The sequence below is a fragment of the Marmota monax genome, unplaced genomic scaffold (assembly GCF_021218885.2).
Source record: "Marmota monax isolate L192 unplaced genomic scaffold, Marmota_monax_Labrador192_F-V1.1 WCK01_AAM20220418_F8-fsc00108, whole genome shotgun sequence".
NCBI lineage: Eukaryota > Metazoa > Chordata > Mammalia > Rodentia > Sciuridae > Marmota > Marmota monax.
The window spans coordinates 464,229-484,353 of record NW_026694593.1 but is presented as its reverse complement, the minus strand read 5'-3'; the positions used below and the strand labels follow the sequence as shown (position 1 = coordinate 484,353).

Sequence of the window (20,125 nt, the reverse complement as noted above, 5' to 3'; positions counted from 1 at the left end):
CCTCCAGCACATCCAGGTGACCAGCTGTTCCTGAGCATGCAATCCCAGCACTGGAGGTTGGTGACTTGGTGGGGGAGGGTTTGACCTCACTGCAGCTTCTGCAGTGTGTACAGGTTCAGTATGTCTGTGAGCTCCGTGTGAGTGTGTGGATGTTAGGTCCAGGGCTTTTGTGTGGAATCTCCTCTCTTCCATTCTCCTAAAAGTCTGGGGGAGACCAGCAACAGAAAAAAGAGATGGGGGCGTACAGCTCTTTCCTCCAACAGCTGCAGTTCTGTTGCCAACCATTAGGCGTCACTGTTGCTTCAGTCACCAATGCTGGGCAAGGGCAGAGGAGGGGTCTGTTCCCCGAGGTGGTCCTTGATGCCCACCCCGACTCTGTCAGGGTAAGAGCATAGCTGCTGACATAGAGATGGTCTCACCCTGCCTGACCGCTCTCTTGTTGCAGGACAAGGGGGGACACAAGCAAGGATGCTCAGTAGTGGTGGCAGTGTGTGGCAGCTTGAGCACTGTGGTCCCAGAGACACAGATGCAGGAAACTAAAGAGTGAGGGACAGGGCATGAAGCTCAGTGGTAAAGAGGGTGCTTGGCACTTGTGAAGCCCTGCATTCAATCCCCAGCACTAAAAAAAAAAAATTGTCCCAAACTGTGACCTGCCCCTCCCATTGCTTCACCAAGGTTTGCGGTCATTGTCCTGCATCTCTTCCCCTTCAGATGTCCTGGCATTGACATAAAAGCCTTGGACCCTGACTCCCCTGTGGTGCAGCTATAATGTCTTTCAAAGGCAGCTCTATGCGTGGTCTTCCCACTTAAAGTCTGCCCTGGGATTTCCTGGGAGGAAATGCCTGCCCAGGGGCCAGACAGAGCAGGAGACGGCAAAGATGGGCCATGGGGGACACTGGGCTCTGCCGGGAGGGCAGATAGAAAGGTTCCCTGCTGGGTTCAACCACTTCTGGCCCGAGCAGAAGGTGATGGCAAGTTGTCCCGGGTCCTGCCACGGCAGCCGGGCTGCTCAGCGCCTCATGGAGTGGCGTATTTATCCTGTCTTACTTACCACCCTCGGGTCACCACCTCAAGTCCCGCAGGAGGGGGAGAGGAAGTGCATCATAGAGATGGAGAGATTACTGCCGGGACCTGGGTCCAAACAGACCTCAGCCTTTATTGTGCCTTCTCCAGTCTCCCATGAGAGGCAGGGGGTGGGGCGGGGAGGGAAGGAGACGCAGCTCTTTAAGCCTTAATGATCCAAGACGGAGGGGAAGACTGGACAAAGCAGGGAAAGTGCACCAAGGGAGGCCCCTGGGGAGCAAGAAGGAGGAGCACCAAGCTTGGGGGTCCCTGGTGGGGCCAGGGGAGAGGAACTGGGGCAGGCCCACCAGGGCCAGGCTGGGGGCTGGCTCACCAGGCCCGGGGTTCTCGCCATGCCCCCCTGGTGTGTGGGGCCAAGGGAGGAGGTGATGCAGTTGAAGGACGGGCAGCAATCTGCACATCCATCCTGAGCGTCCCAAGCATGGATGGACAGGGTCCAGGCCTGGCTCTGATTGCTCCTGTTGATGAACCCAGATGTCCACAGGAGGTGCCGAGCCGAGGGTGGGCTCGTCCGACTCCGCTTCCAGGGCAGATGGGCCTTCTCCTCTCAGTGGGAGCAGGGCCTCTCCCTCTGCGGGCGGTGGGATGCCTGTCCATGGTCTAATGATTCCTCCCGCCGAGGCCCTGCTTGCTTTCCCACGAACTCCGACTGCTGACACTCTTTCCTGCAGGAGTCTGTTCTGACTGCACCCGCGTCTTCCTGCTCCTGCTCTCTGTCCCACTCTTGGCCCTTCCCTGCCCTGAGCATGGCTGGGGGGGAGGTGAACATCTGGACATCTCAGGGGCACAAAGATTGGGTCCCTTCCTCTTTACCCACGAGAGGCCAGTCAGCTAGGGAACGGGGAGTCCCTTAATGCCCTGGACCCCCGTTTTGGGGGCTGCCCTCTGAGGCCTCTTTTGGAGTTAGTGGGAAGTCGGGCTCTGTGTCAGTGGGTAGCAAGGAGCCCAGGCCTCCCCGGCACTCTGGGCTGTAGTAGAAGGAGAGCAGGCGGAAGGAGGGCCTCAGCTCCTCCTGTATGCTGTCCAGGATGTGGGTGAAGGTCGGGCGCAGGCGTGGGTTCTGCTGCCAGCAACGGCTCATCAGCTCCTGCCTGGCAGGCGGGGGAAGCAGTGTTGAGGACCCTGGAGTCCCAGGCGCTCACTCCCAGCCTTCTGCATTGGGAGGGTCCCTCGGTGAAGCAGAGGGTCCAGGGGCGTTGTGTGTGGGAGAACCAGAGGAGGGCAGTGGCGTGGGGGTTGCCTAGTGAGAGTGCAGAACTGGCATCTCACAGCGGGCCAGGGGGTCAGTGGATACAGAAGCATCAGAGGTGGCAGGCCGGGGTCTTGCGGGGTGGGGTAGGCAGGGGTGACTCACAGCTGCAGGGGACAGCTCTGCAGCTCCTCCAGGACCCCGCCTTCCATGACAAATTTGAGCACTTGCTCATTGGACAGGCCCTGGTAGGGTTGTTCAGCCAGGGTCGCGATCTCCCAGAGCACCACACCAAAGGACCTGAGGACACACAGGTGGGCCTGACTGAGCCCAGTGTACCCTCAGGCTGCCCAGATGACACCCCACATCCCCGGAACCCTCTGATCCCGCCGAGCCCCACCAGACATCTGAGTGGGTGGTGAAGATTCCGTCTTTGAGGGACTCGGGGGCCATCCAGCGCACCGGCAGCAGCCCCTTCCCACCCTTGCGGTAATAGTCTGTCTCATACACGTCCCGAGTCATCCCGAAGTCTAGAAAAAGCGGGTGGAGGAGGTATGGAGGTCACACACCAGATCCTGCCCCAGGAATCCCTCTCCCAGCCCTCTCTGCCTCCACAGCCTCCGAGAGTCTTATGTGGGGGCTCAAAGGACCTCAGAGGTCATCCCACCCAAAGCCTCCAACCTTGGGCCAGGAGACTCATCTGGGGACTGACTTGACAAAGTTCTCAGAGGCTGTCGGGGTTGGAGCTGTGGCTATGGGGAGCTAGCAAGGGGGGGTCTCTACTCCTCAGGAGGCCCTCACTGCCTGGCACCCTCTGTACCCCCGATCTTGACAGTGAAGTCCTGGGACACCATGCAGTTACGGGCTGCCAGGTCTCGGTGCACGAACTTGTTGGCGGCCAGGTAAGCCATGCCATCGGCGATCTCACCAGCCATCTGGATCATGTCCTCGAGTGCTGGCTGTGGGAGCCCAGGATTGTTCTAGGGCCAAGAGACAGGGCTGGTGAAGAAGGAACTGGAGGCTTGTCCCCCACTGTGCCCAAGTCTTCTCAGGCTCCCCAGCCTCTGACGGCTCAGGGTCTTCCTGGTTCCCACCTCTGCTTCAGGCCTCAAAGACCGAAGATGGCTCTTGAGGTCCCCCCGGGCCATTAGCTCCATGATGACCAGAGTTGGCTGGCCTTGAGACACAACTCCCAGGAGACGCACCTGGGATGGGCAGAGAATTTGGTTTCATAAATACCCACCTCCTTTTGACCAACCTGGCCAAAACCTTGACCTGCGGTGACCACAGCCTGACCCAGACATCCACTCTGACCTTTATCCCAGCCGTAACTCCAACCTTAATCGTGATCTAACAGCGATCCTAACCTGAACTCACAGCCCTCAGAACCTTGATCATATCTGAAAATTGTCACATCATGAACTTGGCCCAACTCTGACTTCCATTCCAATCATGACCCTAAAAATCCTCTGGACACCCCCAATCATGACATGTCTCAACTATAGCCATAACCCTAAGATTTTTTTGTTTCTTTTTTTGTTGTGTGTACATGTGTGGTACTGGGGGTTGAACTCAGGGGTGCTCTACAACTGAGCCACATCCCCAGCCCTTCTAATTTTTTTTTTTTTTGTACCAGGGATTAAACTCAGGTGCACTCAACCACTGAGCCACATCCCCAACCCTATTTTGTATTTTATTTAGAGGCAGGTTACTTAGTGCCGCACAGTTGCTAAGGCTGGCTTTGAATTCACAATCCTCCTGCCTCAGCCTCCTGAGCTATTAGAATTACAGGTGTGCACCACCTTGCCCAGCCTCTAATTTTTTAAATTTAATTTTTGTTTTATTTTGAGACAGGGTCTTGCTAAATTGCTTAGGGCCTCACTAAGTTGCTGAGGCTGACTTTGAATTTGTGATCCTCAGCCTACTGAGCTGTTGGGATTACAGGCATGTGGCTTTTTTTTTTTTTTTTTTTTTGAGGTAGGGTCTCACTAAGTTGCTGAGGCTGGCTTCAAACTTTCAATCCTCCTGCCTCAGCCTCCCTAGTCTCTGGGCCCAAGTCACTGGGATTACAGTTGTGCAGCACCACACTTAGGTGATCCCGTCTAGGATCCTAACCACAATCCCAACCCTGACCTTGATGATGCCCTGAACTCATCTCTGACTCTTTCCCTCTTACCACATTACTTTTACTTTAATTATGACCCTGACAATGCCTGACCTCCTTACCACGTGGTGACACTTGAATGCCTTCATGACAGAAGCTTCCTTAAGGAATTCAATGCGTTCCCGTGGGCTGGCCAGCTCATTCACCGTCTTCAGGGCTACCGGCGTGGACTTCTCTCCAGCCTCCAGTCCTTGTGCCAGGCCCTCGTAGACCATCCCAAAAGAGCCTTGGCCCAGCTCCCGGATGATGGAGATCTGCTCCCGGGGCACCTCCCACTCATCAGGGACGTACACTGAGAGGAGGTGGGGGACATGAGGCAGGGATGCTGCTCTCTGCTTCACCTCTACCCACTTCTTCCTCCTCTTCGGAAGTGCCCTGGTCCCAAGGCCACCTTCTCCAAGTATCCTGGAAGCTTGCTTCTCCTCCACTCTGTCTCCCTTCCCACACCACCTGTCCCCCCACCCCCAGACCTACTATCAGAGGCGCTGAAGTACTCCGGATTCACAGAGGTATACAGGGTGCCACTTCTGCAATAGGAAGCAAGGGGGTCAGGCTGGAAGAGGCCTTGGGAAGGAATGAGCCATTCCAGAAGACAAGGAAGGGGACCCCTCAAGGAAGAGTGTTATTGGCCACACCCCAGCCCAGGTCAGGGTGACCCCCGGAAAGCACAAAACACTTTCCAAGCTGATTTTGGTCTGAGTGCTGGAATATGGCAGGTTGGGAATAGGGAGACTCAGGAGTAAAGGGGTTCCTGACCCTTTGAGACATCCCTAGGACCCAGCTGATCAATGTCCTGCCCTCACATCCCTCTTGCATTCTGTCCCAGAGGGATCTGACATCAAGTGTCTGGGACACATGCTGAGGTCTCTTGTCTGTCCCTTGCTATGGCAGGACTAGATTCATTATTTCTCATGTTGGGTGGAGAGTGCGGTGGTCCACCAGGCCCTGTGTGCCCACACGGAGGGGTTTCCCTTCTAGAACGGGGAAAATCCCAGGTTAACCAGGATGAATTGGTCACCCTAGCCTAGAGGTATGTCTCCTCATCTCCGGGGAAGAATCGTTCTGCGGGGGAAGTGCTCTCTGCTGTCTGGTCTCCCACCCTCTGACTGCGGGGACATGAGGAAGAGAAGGACAGTGGGAACTATCATCACCTCTTCCTGCTGTAGAAGAAACCGAGGGCAGCAAGAATGATGAGCAGCATGAGGCCCACGGGGGTGACAGTGAGGAGAACGTGCAGACCGCCGGAGTCTTCCTCCTCTAGTGGTCACAGGACAGCAGAGGCCAAGGTCAAAAATTGAAAAGTCCAAGGGAAGGGGATGCTCCCCTCTAACCACTGGGAGACCAGGATGGGAAGGATGGGGTAGAGGGGGTCTGGTAGAATGGGGATCAGGCAGCGTGGTTTGGGGATTTGTCTGTGTACCTGGGCCAAGGATGTAGAAGGCAACACTGTCCGTCCAGGAGCCATTGCCAGCCAGCGAAGTGGCCCGAACCCTCGCAGAGTAGTTCCCAGGGGGAAGCAGGGCCAGGTGGACCCCACCAACTTTGGCATATCTCAGCCGGGACACGCACAGCACTGTGGCTTCCTAAGGGGAGCACAGAAGAGCTGGCTGGGAAGGGGGTGTAGGCACAAAATAGGGGCTGAGACAGGGGGTGCCTTAGGGTACCTACCTCTCCTGAGCGACGGTACTTGATTTCATACTTGAGGATGAGTCCATTGGGGTCCGGTGGCTCATGCCACCGCAGGAGAACACTGCTCTTGCTGGCTGCCTCCCATGCCACCTTCCCTGGGATACCATCAGCCTCTCCTGCGGGAGGGGCCATCTGACAATCAGGCCACAAGTAGTTCCTCTGTCTCACGTTCAAAATCAAGTTAAACTTAATTAAACTTAAACTGGGCTGAACTGCGAGGTCTGAGGAAGCACTAGGATTATGGAAACGGGGAGGGGCGAGCAAAGCGAGTTTCTGGGGCGAGGAGGTCAGGGACAGCGGTGAGAGGTAGAGGTGGGGGTGTACCTACTGTGGGGCATGGTGCGCGCAAAGACAAAGGTGGCCGCGCTGCAGCCCACGGTGTGTGCCGCGTGGTTGCAGGCGTGGATGTCGATCCGGTACTCCGTGAAGTGGCGCAAGCCGCTCAGCACAGCCCGCTCTCGGGGAACCTTGTCCTCCTGGATCTCAAAATCCGAGCTGTTGCCCCCTAGTCTGAGGGGCCCGGCGGCCCGGCGGTGCCGCACCGAGTCCCTGGAGAGGGCGTAGGTCAGCCAGGGCCGGTTCCCTGGAGTCTCGCCCCTCAGTCCCCAGCGCCATCCCGGCTCACCTTTCAGGGCTCTTGTTGAGGGAGGTCACTTTCCAAGGGGACCTAAGGAGCCCGGGAAGGCACTCTCAGGCCCAACTGGAACGCACCCCAGAGCGCTCTGCGACCGACCGCGCACCTCCTTCTCCCCAAACCGGCCCGCAACTCAGGCCCCACCCACAACCCAGACCCCGCCCCAAGTCCCCACCTCTCTGGAAGACCCGCCCTCCAGGCCCCGCCCATCAGACCCGCCCCTTCGGCGTGTGCCTGGTCGCACTTGGGGATGGTGATGGCGTTGTGCAGAAAGTTTTCAAACTTCTTCTGGAACGAGGCCTCCTGCGCCTCCAGCGCGGGCAGGGCCTGTCCAGGAGGCGAGTGCTGGCAGGGGCAGCAGCCCGGTTCGGTCTCGGCCTCGAGTTCCCCATCTTCGCGGTCGAAGCGGGAGTCGTGGTTGCTGGTGGGCAGCCGCAAGCCTAGCGCCGCGTCCGTGAAGACAGTCGTTAGAGAGGGGTCTTCCCTCCTCTGGTGCCCACCGAGCCCGACCTGAACCCCCACCCTGCCGGCCTGCGCACCGCGGTGGCAGTAGTCATTGAGGTAGAGGTCGCCGTCCTCCGCCAGCCTCTGCCACAGGACCAGGTAGTAGGTGATGTTTCCGTTGCGCTGGGTCGGTGGCTTCCAGCGCACCAGGAGGTGGGAGGAGGAGTTGGACGTGGAGATGACGTCTTGGGGCACCGTGGGTGCTGGGGGTGTGAGGAGAGTACCACTCAGAGGCCGCGGGTTCCCCTTCCAGATGGTGTCTGGTAATGAGTCCCTCTCTCTGGAGTCCATCTCCCTTCTCTGGAGGCGTAGAGATCAGTATGCTGTCCTCCCCTTCTCCAAAGTCCCTTGACTTCACCCAGCTGATTTCCTGCACTGTTCCAACGCCACCCTCCCTAGAACCCAGGTGAATGCCCCCTGTTCTTTCTAGGACTCAGGCCTCTGACCTCCCGGTCTCTAGGACCAGACCTCCAGTGTCCTAGCCTCTCTGTTTCTGGTACCTCGGTCCCCGCCGCTCTTCTCACTAGATACAGGCACAGTGACTTGGGTCCTCTCAGTGCTTAGCCTACCTGCAGGCAGGGTCCGGAGGTAGACGATGGGGCTCTGGGCTCCTTGATGAGGGCTGTCCTCAGCAGTGGTCAGTGTGATAGCCCGCACAAACACTGCATACTGTGTCCAGGGCTTCAGGGGGGCTAAGGTGACCCCTGGCTCTTGGGTGCGGCTTAGGGGCAGCTCCACATCCAGTAGGTTCCAGCTCTGAGTTCCACAGGCATCTGGACCCACATGCTCTGTGGCATTCTGGAATGGGCTGAACACCCCGTCCCCAGAACTGAGAACTGGCTCAGCCCCATCCCCATGTTCTAGCATACCCTTTCCTCCTGAATCACCAGGGGACTGTCATTGTCATTGTTCTTCCACTACCGATGAGGACAGAGCCATAACTCCATCCACCTGATAGACCCTGTGCCCCCTGTGATATCTGTTACCCACCAAATTTGTAATGAATCATCTCCTCATCGTTAGCAGGAAATATCAAGCTTTAGTCACAAGGAACATTAAAAATGTTTGCATTGTAGGCTGGGAGGGGTTGGCACATGCCTATAATCTCAGTGACTTGGGAGTCTGAGGCAGGAGGATTGTAATTCAAGGTCAGCTTCAGTAACTTAACGAGACCCTTTGCAACTTATGAGGCCCTGCCTCAAAATAAATAAAAGGAATGGAGATTGTAGCTCAGTGGTAAAGCACCCCAGGGTTCAATTCCCAGTACCCCCTTCCCAATTGTTTTTGCATTGTGTATATGTGTGTGTGTGTGTCTATAAAGAACAGAAGGTGGATATGAAGTTATCCTAATCTGCCTTCCCCTCAAGTGGAATTGAAGACTATAAGCACAGTTCTATAGCCCCTGGAGGGCTGGTTGCTGGGAAAGATGAAAGTGGAGCCCAATGGGAGGTGTCAAGGTAGATGATGGGGAAATCTGGGGCTTTGTGCTGATGTTCATGATATGGGTTTCTTTGGAGGGAGGTAGAGGGGTGAAATTCTTGCTGAGCAAGGGACAGAACTTGAGGGGATGTCAAAGGGAAAGGGGACAGTCCAGTGTGGTTGCACATGCTTGTAATCCCAGAGACTCTGGAGGCTGAGGCAGGAGGATTGTGAGTTCAAAGCCAGCCTCCACAACTTATCCAGGCCTTAAACAGCTTAGCAAGACCCTGTCCCAAAATAAAACATAAAGAGTGCTGGGAATGTGGCTCAGTGGTTAAGTGGCTCCTGGGTTCAATCCCTGGTACAAAAAAAAAAAAAAAAAAAAAAAAGAAAAAAGAAAAAAGAAAAAGAAAAAGAAAAAAGAAAGCGAGTGGAGGGTTTTAGGCTCAGCAGGAAGGGCCTAAGTGGAGGGTTTTAGGCTCAGCAGGAAGGGCCTCAGTGGAGGCAGAATAGTCCAGGAGTGCAGAATCAATGCTATGGATGAGTCAGGATCATAGTGCATGCATCTGGGGGAGCACAGCAGTCACATTGCAAGGCAGTAATATTAGGGAGTCCCTGGAGGATCCCCATGATTCTCTGCTCTTGTTGCCCAAAAGCATCTGTGCAGAGTTGTGCAGTTGGGAACTTCATGAGTTGGGGATGCCATTCACATTGCAGGCCCTGCAGTGCTTTTTAAAATGTGATCCATGAACCAGCACCTTCAGCATCACCTGGAAGCTCTTTGGCAATGCAGACTTATAGGCTGTACTGGGGACTAGACAATTCAGAATCGATATTGTACAAATTCTCCAGCCCCTCATGCTAGCTCCAGTCACCCACCACTGAGGAAGCCTCCCACCCTCCCCCTAAGACAGGACCTAAGGAAAAAAAAATAAGACTTCCCAACTTTGATTCATAGACAGTCTTTCCAAGCCAGATGGCTGCATCTTCTCTACTTGGGAGAGAGAATTCCTCACTCCTGCCTGCCCAGCCTGCCCTCCAAAATCCATTTCTCCCCTCTTTTTGATTCCTAGCCATGTTTGGAGGGGAAGTTCTTCTGTGTTCTAACTATGATCCCTGTTGCTAGGGTCATTTCATTCTCTTCAAGGAAACAAGCAACCAGTCCCTGGCCATCTCAGCACCCTCCCTTTCTCTGGCTTTAATGAAGTGCTGGCAGAGCTGCTCTTAAAACTGGCCAAATTAATGGGCACTCCCCAAACCACTGCTGGGGCAGGAGCGTGTGGTCAGTGTGGAGCATTAGCATAGTGAATTGAAGTTTAATTATCAAGCCTTCCAGCAGAGGGATTGCAGCTCCCAGAAGCCCTGACGGTCCTCTTCGTCCCTTGGTGTGGGCCCCACACTGAAATGTCACTTGGGGGTCCTAGCTTCCGGCCCTCCGGAGTCCCAGGCGCCCGGCCCTCGTCGGCCTCCGGCCGGTCCCTCTCTGGCGGGCCTGGGTGGCGGCCCCGCCGGGTACTCACGACTCCTTGTAGTAGACGATGAAGCTGAGCAGGTCGCGGGCCTCCAGCGGCTCGTAGCGCTCCCAGCGCAGCAGGATGCGGTCCGTCTCCGTCACGTTGGACACGAAGCGCAGGGTGCGAGTCTGGCCTGGGCTCAGGGACCGGGTAAACACTGCTCCCAACGCTCCTGTCACCTGCTCGAGCCCCACCCTGCCCCGAGGCATCCCACCCACCACGGGACCTCCAAAGTGGCTGTCCCCTTCAAGCGACCCCTCCCACCCGAGTGCCTGTGCCTGGTGCGTTGCAGGGTGTGGGGATGGCAGCGCGCCTGAGCGTCCCGCTGTGCCTTGGGGTCGCGTGGCATTGTGAGCGCTGCTCGCTCTGGGGACGGGTCCCGGGCCTTACAGGCAGCGCGGTCTCCATTGGTGCGGGGGTTGATCTCAGCCTTGTTTTGCCGACCCCGGGTGCCCGTCACCTCCTCCAATCGGTAGATGTGCTCCAAGCAGAGGCGCGGATTGAAGGCAAAGTAGATCTTGCCCACAGGAATGGTGAGGCCAGTGGCCACCCAGGACCCCAGCTGTTGCAGGTTCTGGTTGTCCAGCACGTACAGAGTGTAGTTCCTGGGGGAGGCCAGGCGACCTTGTTCTGTAGGGAGGTAGGGGCTGGGGGTGCCAAAGGGGGTGGCTTTGGGGCTCCTCCTGGAGGGGCCATGCTGGGTCTGGGCAGCCTCTCACAGCCAGAGCACAGGGGTCGGGGGCTTGGGCACACCCACTCTGTGCTACTGACCAGGAGTGTGATGTCTGGCAGGCCATCTGTCCTCTCTGTAGTTCCCATCAGTGAAATGGGCTCAAGAGCTACCCTGTTTCCTTCCTGACTTCATCTCACTTGGAACACTTGCTCCATCCTGATTTGGGGGACACAGGAGGGATGGTACTCATCCTGAGGCAGTGGGTCTCAGGCTGGGGTGTGGGCACCTCTAGGTGTAACCGACAATGTAACAGGAAAGCACCTGACTAATGCTAACTTTTGGGGTGTGTGTGTTGGGGGAGATACTGGTTATTGAACCCAAGGAGCTTTACCACTGAGCCACATCCCAACCCTTTTTATTTTTTATTTTGAGACAGGGTCTCACTAAGTTGCTGAGGCTGGTCTTGAACTTGCAATCCTCCTGCTTCAGCCTTCTGCACTGCTGAGATTATAGGCATGAGCTACCACGCTCCGGCTGATGTTAATTCATTAATTGAATGATTATTTATCCTTATTATTTTAGTACTGGGGATTGAACCCAGAAGCATTTTACTACTATGCTACATTTGTAGCCTTTTTGTTTTATTTTTTTAAATTTTGAGATAGGGTCTTACTAAATTGACCAGACTGTCCTTGAACTTGTGATCTTCCTATCTCAGATCCTGAGTCATTGGGATTACAGGTGTGCACTACTGTGATGCTAATTTAAAGCATTCTTTTTATTTTGAAAAATCCTGGCTACATTCTGGGTAGGTCTTGTCCAGTTGTTAGTGGGAGTGAGTTTAAAACCCAGGCAAGACATGCTATGCAGACATGTTACGCAGGATTGGATGTTAACAATTATGGCCAATCCTTATGGAGTTCTATGTAACTTTGATTTGTATTGTATATACTGCGTTCCAGGAATTATTTTAAGTACTTTACACATAACAATCTAAGTAATATTCACAGCCGCCCCTAAGAAATAAGTTGTGTTAAACTAGCCTCATTTTGTCAATGAAAAACAGCCAGAGAAGTTAAGTAACCTATCCAGAGTCACACAGCTAGTAAGTGGCTGAACGGGTTCCACAGCCCATTGTCTTCACCACTGTTTTGGGAATGCTGAGGGAAGGGGCTGGACGAGGCCTGGTTCTGCCCCCTTACCCATCCACCATGGCATCCCCCCGGATTAGCTTGAGGTTCTTCAAGAAGCCCAGGGACACGAGTGCGAAGGAGTGCTTGATTTTGAGGAAGCCAGTGATGGTCTCCACCAGCCCCAGGCTGCGCTGCAGTTCGGGCTCCAGGTTGTCTGAGGAGGAAGACAGGGGTGGGCCGGAGTAGGGAAGGGGACGGCCCACAGGGCAGGGGCAGGAGGGGTCCAGGGTGAGTGGGTCCTCAGGGCTGGCCCTGGGTGAAGAAAGTGGTACTTAGCCAGCTGGTTGAAATGGGCAAGGCTGGGAGGGCGGGTGTGGTCAGGAGGAAGCCCACGGCCCGAGGAGGTACTGACAGCCCTGGCGGAGGTTGAGGATGAGGCTCCCCTCCACGTGGGTGCAGCCCACCAGGTCTTGAGCCGCCTGCACCGAGTCGATGGTCTTGGTGCCCACCTTGCATTCTTTCGGGCACAGCCCCTCGCATTTATGGCAGAATATGCTGGTGGGGACAGTCGGGTGGCATGAGCTCTGGATCCCCGTGGGCCTCCTCAGGCCTCCTCACTGGCCCAGGCTGCCCCCCTCCACCCTCCGCTCACCTGCTGCCATTGCGGGTGAAGCCTGGCGGGCACTGGGCCAGGCAGCTGCCCTGGTGGATGCCGAAGGTGGAGGCGCGGCCGGGCACCGAGCGCAGGCTGGCACAGCGCTCGGCCGTGACGCAGCGCCAGGACTCCTGCTGGTAGGTGCCTGGAGGGCAGGCTCTGTGGCAGGCTCCCTGGAAGTACAGGTGGCGGCAGGCCACGCAGGCCCCAGGGTCTTCAGGCCGGCTGCAGCCCCCCAGACACTCGGCGTGGCAGCAGGCGCCCCCGGCCGTGCAGGCCAGGCCTTGGGGGCAGGGACACACTGTGGGCAGAGAGCTGGGTCAGACCTCACCACTCCTCTCAGCCCTGTCACCCTATGCCAGCCTGACCCCATGGCACTCTCAGCTTGCATCCTCTGATTCAGTGACACCGGTTTCCTTCCGACAGGGTCTTCTGAGGACAAGGACCATCACTCCTCTCTGTGGCTCTCCACCTCCCACGGTGTCCAGTTGGGGGTGTTAGAACTCAGGACAGAGGGGTGACCTTGCCCATCAGGGTTGCTGCTCTCCGGCCTGCTGTCCTGTCTAGGCCTGGTGCCCACATCATCGCTGGGCACCGTGCCAGGATGAACCAGCTGGTCTTTCCTGAGCAGTGAGGCCAGGGGCAAGGTGGGCTTGGGAGCGTGTGGAGGGAAGGGTCACCACCCCTCATGTGTCCATGCCCTGCCCATTCTGCCTCCCTCTCCAGCTCCCCCTCCCCCTGGGCAGGGGGTGGCCCCAGCAGCAGCAGCAGAGGTGGGTGGGTTCAGTGCCAGGGACACAGAGCCTGGATGGGCACCGGGGCAGCTGGGTGTCTGGGAGCCATGTGTGGGGTGGGGTCAGCCAGGGTCTGTTGATACTGTACACCAGAGGACTTGGAACAGCTGTGTTTACAGCCAACAGGGAGGCTCAGGGAAGTGGCCTCCGCTACAGCAGGGATCCGGTTACTGGCTTGCCCTTATGCGGAGGCCAAGGAGGTGAGAGGAACTGACCTCCATGAACTGTCTGGAAGAGACTCCTAGCACTCCGGCTTCTGAAAAGTCTTCCTTCCTCCCCCTAACTTTCATTTCCCCTCCTCTAGCACCCCTCCTTCTTTCCTCCCTCTCTTCTCTACTCCTTTCCTCTGTTTCCATAAATAATCTCCTCCTCCTCCTTTCTTGTACCTCCTCCTCTTCTTCTTCCCTCTTTTTCTTTTCTCTCTCTCTCTCTCTCTCTCTCTCTCTCTCTCTCTCTCTCTCTCTCTTTCTTTCATACTGGGGATTGAACCCAGGGTGCTCTACCACTGAGCTACATCCCCAGCCCTCCTTTTAATTTTTTTTTTTTTTTTGGAGACAGGGTCTCACTAAGTGGCCCAGGCTGGCCTTGAAATTGCAGTCCCGCTGCCTTAGGATTCCCAGTCCCTGGGATCATAGGTGTGGGCCGCTGCACTTAGCACGTGGCCACTTTTACTATGAACCAGAACCACTACGGTGGCCCAGGCGCTTCTCTAGTACTCTGTGGAACTCACCTCTCCTGACAACCCTGGGATCCCTTTACAGAAGAGGGGCCTGAGGCACAGCCAGTAAGCAGTACAGCTGAGACCTGGACCCAGCCACCTGGCTTTGTCCTAAGACTGCCTGTTCAGTCTTCTGTCCATATGTGCATATTTTCTCCCCACTGTCCCATGCCTGCCTTGTTTGTACCTGTCCATGACCTATTCCATGACTACCTGATGCTGATCCTGCCTCCAGTACTGGGGATTGAACCCAGGGGCACATTACCACTGAACTACATCCCCAACTCTTTTTTTTTTAATATTTATTTTTTTAGTTCTCGGTGGACACAACATCTTTGTTGGTATGTGGTGCTGAGGATCGAACCCGGGCCACATGGCAAGTGCGCTACCGCTTGAGCCACATCCCCAGCCCCCCCTCCCAACTCTTTTAATATACCACGGGGCCTGGCTTTCATGCCATATTGTATCTACTCCTAGTTGCTACATCAGTTACTTAACTCTCCTGAACCTCGGTTTCATTTTCTGTAAAATGGGAATAACTGTAGTACCTGCCTCATCAGACAAGATTAAATCAGTGGCAGTAGGTACCCACCTGCACCATCCTGTGGCCACCCTGGCCCACCAGGCCCTGCTTCCCTGTGCCCCCGGGTCATATTCTGTGCCACACCCACCTCTCTGACAGTGGCTGGAGGTCCAGCACCTGTAGTCCGTGTGCCCACCAAAGGTGGTCCTGGCACAGGGCTCACCAGCGGCTCCCAGCACCCCTGGGCACACGTCTGCACACTCCTCGCCCAGCTTGTTGCCCACGATGTGGTTGGCACCGGGCGCAGGCTGCAGCAGTCCCCAGTCGATGGTGGACAGGTGGCAGAGCTCCTGGTTCTTCTCCACGCGCACAGCCCCGCGCAGCACAGCCCCCAGCGCGGGCAGCCCCACGTCGCGCAGGTGTGGCATCTCGAAGATGACCAGCGCGTAGCCCAGGAAGAGGCGCGCCCCCCGGATCACCGCGAGGTTGGGGAAGAGGTCCCGCAGGCTCTCCAGGCCGTAGACGCGGAAGAGCAGGAGGTAGTCGGTGACCTGGGTGAGGCGGGGGAAACTGAGGCCGCGGAAGTCCTCCCCCGTGGCCGTGAACATGAGCAGGATCTGCAAGTGGCCCTCCACCACGCTGCAGTTCTCCAGCCGCCGCAGCTCCGCCACCTCTGAGCGGATGTCCAGGCTGGGGCACACTGTGGGCACACATGGCATGCGACAGTGAGTGCATCCCGGGCCGGGCACCCTGTCGCCCCTGGCTGCTTTGGGCTAAGGGAACCACATGCGCTGCCAGACCCCGACTGGTGTCAGGCTCTGCTCTGGGCAGGGGTGGCCTCCTCCCAGGGCCTCAGAGGGCTCACCAGCCACTATAGCCACAAGTGAGTCCTTGATTTCCGCTTCCAAACCTACTTCCTGTCACCGTCAATAGCAAGTTCGCTCTTGCAGTCTTGCTTGGCCTTTTTTCTTCTTGGGGTACTGGGGTTCATCCCAGGCGTGCTCCACGGAGCCACATCCCCCGCCCTTTCTATTGTTTACTTTGAGACAGTGTCTCACTAAATTGCCCAGGCTGGCCTCGAACTTTCAATCCTCCTGCCTCAGCCTCCGGAGTCACTGGGGTGACAGGCGGCTGCCACCGTGTCTGGCTACCCTTAACTTTTCTTTCCCTCCCTCTATGTTCTGTGGGCTTCATATTTTATATATGTCCAGAACCTGACCACTGATCACCACTCTCGCTGTTTCCACCATCATCTTATTCTGGATCTACAGCCTCCAAAATTGCCTTCCTGCTTCTGCCTGGCCTCTCTGTGCTGTTCTCCACTCTAGTGCCATGGTGACCCCAAGACACCGTTGGACCACACTCCTCCTCTGCTTGAGCCCCACCTCCCATGACTCCCATCTTGCTTATGTAAAGGTCAAAGCCCTGCAGTTTAGGCCCCTTTAACCCCTGATTTCATTCCTTTTCTTTCTCTCCTTCAACCACTTTGACCTTTTGGATGTCCCTCAAACAATCAGCCAAACTCCTGCCTCAGGGTCTCTGTCCCTTCTGTTCCCTCTAGGTAGAACACTCTTCCACCTACATGGTTTCCTCACCTTCATAAGTGACCATCCTTTTAAAAACTGTGACACTACCCACCCTCCATCCCCTGTTTAATTTTTCTCTAGCGCTCTCAACTCTGGTTAATATATAATCTACTTTATTTATTTTGTTTATTGTAAGCTCCATAGGGCAGTGATCTTTGCTTAATTCATCGCTGGATCCTAGTGCACGGTAGAGTGCATGACACAAAACTGGCACTCAATAAATATTTGACAAGTGATTGAATCCTGAGGCTGGGAAGCAATGAGCACTGAGCTTCACGCCCCCCCCCCCCTTTTTTTCGTGGTCTTAGGGATATAACCCAAGGGCGGGCAGTCTACCACTGAGCTACATCCCCAGCCCTTTAAATTTTTTTTTTTTTTTTTAATTTTGAGACAGGGTCTCAGGCTGGTCTCAGGCCAGGCTGGCCTTGAACTTGCAATCATCCTGTCGCGGTCTCCCAAGTTGTTGACATTAGAGGCATGTGTCCCCATGCCCAACGCCTACATCCTACCTTCTCTGCCTGGCTCCTGCCTTGGCTTACCCTTGAAGGACACTCCATGGCTCCCGTTGCCAGAGCTCGCATTTCAGTTCTTGGGCCCGACACTCTGGGTGTAGATTACCTGATCCCACTCCTGTCTCCAGCCTCAGTCCTTGTCCTGCACAGCCCAGGCCAAGGCTCCTCCTGACCCTCTGATCCTCAGTCACTCACTTCCCCCTCGGGCTCAGCTGCACTTAGTCTGTCAAGGCTAGTCATGAGCATACCTGGGGCATCACCTGACACTGTTGTCTGCGTCTCCATCACCCCCTCCAGGGAGGATGGGGCCCAGGAGTCAGCTCTGCATGCCCCATGATGCCCAGTGCAGGGCTGGAACAACAGGGCTCCTGGGGACTGTGGACCATGGGCATCTGCATCCCACATCCCTCCCTCCCTGGGGACCCAGAATGCCTGCCTTCCTCAGACTGGCCCCAGGTCTACTCCCCGTTGTCGCCCAAGGCACTTGGGGCTCTTCCCCTGTAGGGGCTGGATGCCTGCTTCAGTTTCCCCCAAGGGGCCTTGCGTGGCTCCCCTTGCTGAAGCTGCAAGTCTGGTCCAGCTGACCTGTCCAGCCTCTGCTGCCTCCCTTCCCACCTGGCGCTGCGGCAACATCACACGCACTGTCCAGGCTCATTCGGTGATGGTTTGTTAGAGGGGCAGGGGCAGGGGAGGCTGGCTCCCAGGGGCTTGCTTCCCACCTTCTTCACATGGTTATTAGTGGACCTGAGCTTGGCTCTGCCCAGCAGCTGTGTGTGTGTGTGTGTGTGTGTGTGTGTGTCTGGGCTCAGGCAGCAGCGCGCACACACACCAAAGGGAGGCAGAGAATGGGAAGACACTTCTAGCCCTCCAGGAGAAGGCCAATCAGGCTCTGCCAGGCAGATGGGGGGTTCTCTCAGGCGCCCACTTCCCATCATGCCCCTGCCTCTCTAGGGCTCCCCTGATGGGAGTCATTTGGAAAAACAAATCTAAGACCTTTGCAAATTAACCCCTGCCTTCCCTCAAGACACAGCTCTGCAGAGTGCACTGGGAACGCAGCATCTGTGTCCCCTGACCAAACACTGACCCCACCCACCCAGGGACATGCTCCTGCCCTGACAACTGTGTTCCCATCTGGCATCCACTGGGCCCTGTCCTGGCACAGCAATGGAGGGGGAGAGGAGGGGGCTCAGTGGAGGGGCACTGTGGTTTGCAGGCAGAGACTCTGGGACTGGCATCCCTCAGGGGACCCCCGACCCCAACCCATTTGCATCACTCCCCTGTCTCTGTAGGAAGGGGAGGCTCTCCCCTGCCCCTGGGGGCCCCCAGTCTCAAGGACATCATGAGACCCCTCAGGCAGGCACAGAGCAATAGATTCCTGAGCTCCCTCAGTCTGGAGGAGGATGGTGGGATTGAGGAAGGGGATCCCACTTATTCTTTCCCCCTTGACTCTTCCCCCCATTGCTCCTTTTCCTCCCCCCATTGATCCCCTGCTGTGCCCATGAGGGCCACTTGCCTTCAAGGTCACACCCCAACTTCTGATCCCTACTTGCGGAAAGTGTCCATCTGGGGACGAAGGCTGAGACACTAAGGAAAGGCAGCTCTTCCCCAGAGCCAGTCCCTCTCCCTACAGCAGACAGGTCCTAAGAGTGGGGGACAAGGGACAGGGCCCTGAATGCAGGAGCTCGGGACCTGTCTAGGTTTACTGCCCCATTGACTGAGCCTGTTTCCCGCCTGCACATTCAGTTACTTAATAGCGCCTGGTTCTCAGCTACCTGTCCCAGCCTTGTACCTTCCCATTCCATGGCCCCACAAATGACCTCACACTCTTACAGCCTCATTTATGGTTCTCATACAGATTTTACAAGGATCATGACTTCACAAACTGGAATGGAAGACATCTATTTATCCCATTTCCAAGTCCTCATCTCCTAGGGAGCTGAGAAAAAAAAAAAACACTTTTATGTAGACCACTAGCTGTTTTTCCCAATGGGAAGTCCTTCTGAGAGCTGACCTAAGTCTTCACATTGCAGTAAAGAATAAGATGCATTCCAGCCGGAGGCTCAGTTGTTTGGCTTCCCAGCTCTCTGGGAGGGAGATGGAGGTCTGGGAGACAATGCTGGGGACTCACCCTCTGGTGTATCCAGGCCAAATCCCAAGGAGAGGAGAATCATAAGGTGGCAGGCTCCCCAGGGCCACAGACCAGGCACTGCCATGGTCCCAGCCCTGGCTTGTGTTCCGTCTTGGCCCTCCTCCAGGTGGCTCCAGAGAAGAGAAGGGTCTGACCACCTTAAAGGACGCCAAGACCCAGGCTTCGAAAGGAGGGGAAGGGAAAGGGCAGGGAGAGCAGGAATCCCCCCTCTGACAGCTGGAGGCAGAGGAGGAAATGCGACCACAGACACGCCAGTGACGGGCTGCTGGAGACTAGGGACTCCGTGTGACTCCAGAGACAGAGAGATGGGAACAGAGACGCAGTGACAGGGAGAGCCTCAGAAAGGCCCCCAAAGGGAGAAAGTGACACAAGGTTCAAGAGCGGCCCGAGGCCTCCGAGGTGAGGCGGAGCGCAAGCCCAGGGAGAGCCCCGGGGAGGCCGAGCGTCGTGTCCCTCCGCTGTCCTCCTGGGCACACTCTGCCAGCGCGAGCGGCCGCGCTCCAGCAGTATCTCCCGGGGCGGGCCCGCCGACCGCGCCCAGCCGAAACGGATTGGCTTGCGGGGACTTCTCCCGTCTCTCCGCCCCTCCCGCTAAGCCAAAATATTTAGCCTGACAACTGAGGGGCACAGATCTGTTGGGGAAATAAGGTCCAATTACGAGGGTGGGTGGGGGAGAGGCAAGAACCGAGCTCCCCCAGCCCTCCTCCGGCTGCCCCGGGTCCTCTCCCGGCCCTGCTGCTACCTCTGCTGCAGAATTCCTCCAAGTGGACCTGCACGGCCGGACAGACCGACAGCGCCCGCGTGTCCTGGGGGAGAGGTGTTTCTGGATTCTACCAACAGGTGCCTTGACACCTGCGGGGTCACTCCGAACAGCCTCCACCCGGAGGAGACTGCTGGAACCTGCCGAGGAGGTGGACAGTGTCTCCTGAATATTCAAGCCCGCGCCTCACAGAGCCTCCCTCAGCCTCAGGGCCACACTTGTCCCTTAAAGAGGGCGATCACCCTGGGAGGCTCCGCCTCTGCACGCTCACCTTAGTGAATTCAGGCTGCTCGGTTGGTCTATCTGTGCAGCCCTGTGTCGGGGACCTTGGGGGGCCGTCCGTGCAGAGGCCCTGGCAGCGAGGAAAACTGGTGGCCTCGAGGAGGATTTCCTCCCCCCGCTGCCTGGGCACCTGTCGACCTCCTT

General features: G+C 56.6%; 1 protein-coding gene across 4 annotated transcripts; it reads right to left on the bottom strand.

The window, feature by feature from the left end:
* Positions 1 to 1,122: 1,122 nt before the first annotated feature.
* On the bottom strand, positions 1,123 to 20,113 carry Insrr (insulin receptor related receptor). 4 transcript variants are annotated; one of them, XM_046421840.2, is made up of 24 exons: positions 19,971 to 20,111; positions 19,682 to 19,839; positions 18,919 to 19,571; positions 14,841 to 15,392; positions 12,655 to 12,958; positions 12,415 to 12,557; positions 12,072 to 12,216; positions 10,587 to 10,801; positions 10,203 to 10,329; positions 7,833 to 8,071; positions 7,299 to 7,466; positions 7,004 to 7,199; positions 6,751 to 6,792; positions 6,454 to 6,674; positions 6,105 to 6,241; positions 5,857 to 6,019; positions 5,588 to 5,693; positions 4,911 to 4,963; positions 4,499 to 4,728; positions 3,367 to 3,477; positions 3,093 to 3,252; positions 2,673 to 2,802; positions 2,438 to 2,572; positions 1,123 to 2,174 (listed from the first exon to the last, which is right to left on the bottom strand). In XM_046421840.2, exons 3-24 carry the CDS (start codon positions 19,001 to 19,003, stop codon positions 1,934 to 1,936), a joined length of 3,903 nt encoding a protein of 1,300 aa, XP_046277796.1. In that variant the 5' UTR covers positions 19,004 to 19,571; positions 19,682 to 19,839; positions 19,971 to 20,111; the 3' UTR covers positions 1,123 to 1,933. The 4 variants fall into 4 exon arrangements, 3 of the variants coding, with proteins under 3 accessions (XP_046277796.1, XP_046277797.1, XP_046277798.1); XM_046421841.2 differs by having other exon boundaries at positions 14,841 to 15,243; positions 19,971 to 20,110; XM_046421842.2 differs by lacking the exon at positions 2,673 to 2,802 and having other exon boundaries at positions 2,033 to 2,174; positions 19,971 to 20,112.
* Positions 20,114 to 20,125: the final 12 nt, after the last annotated feature.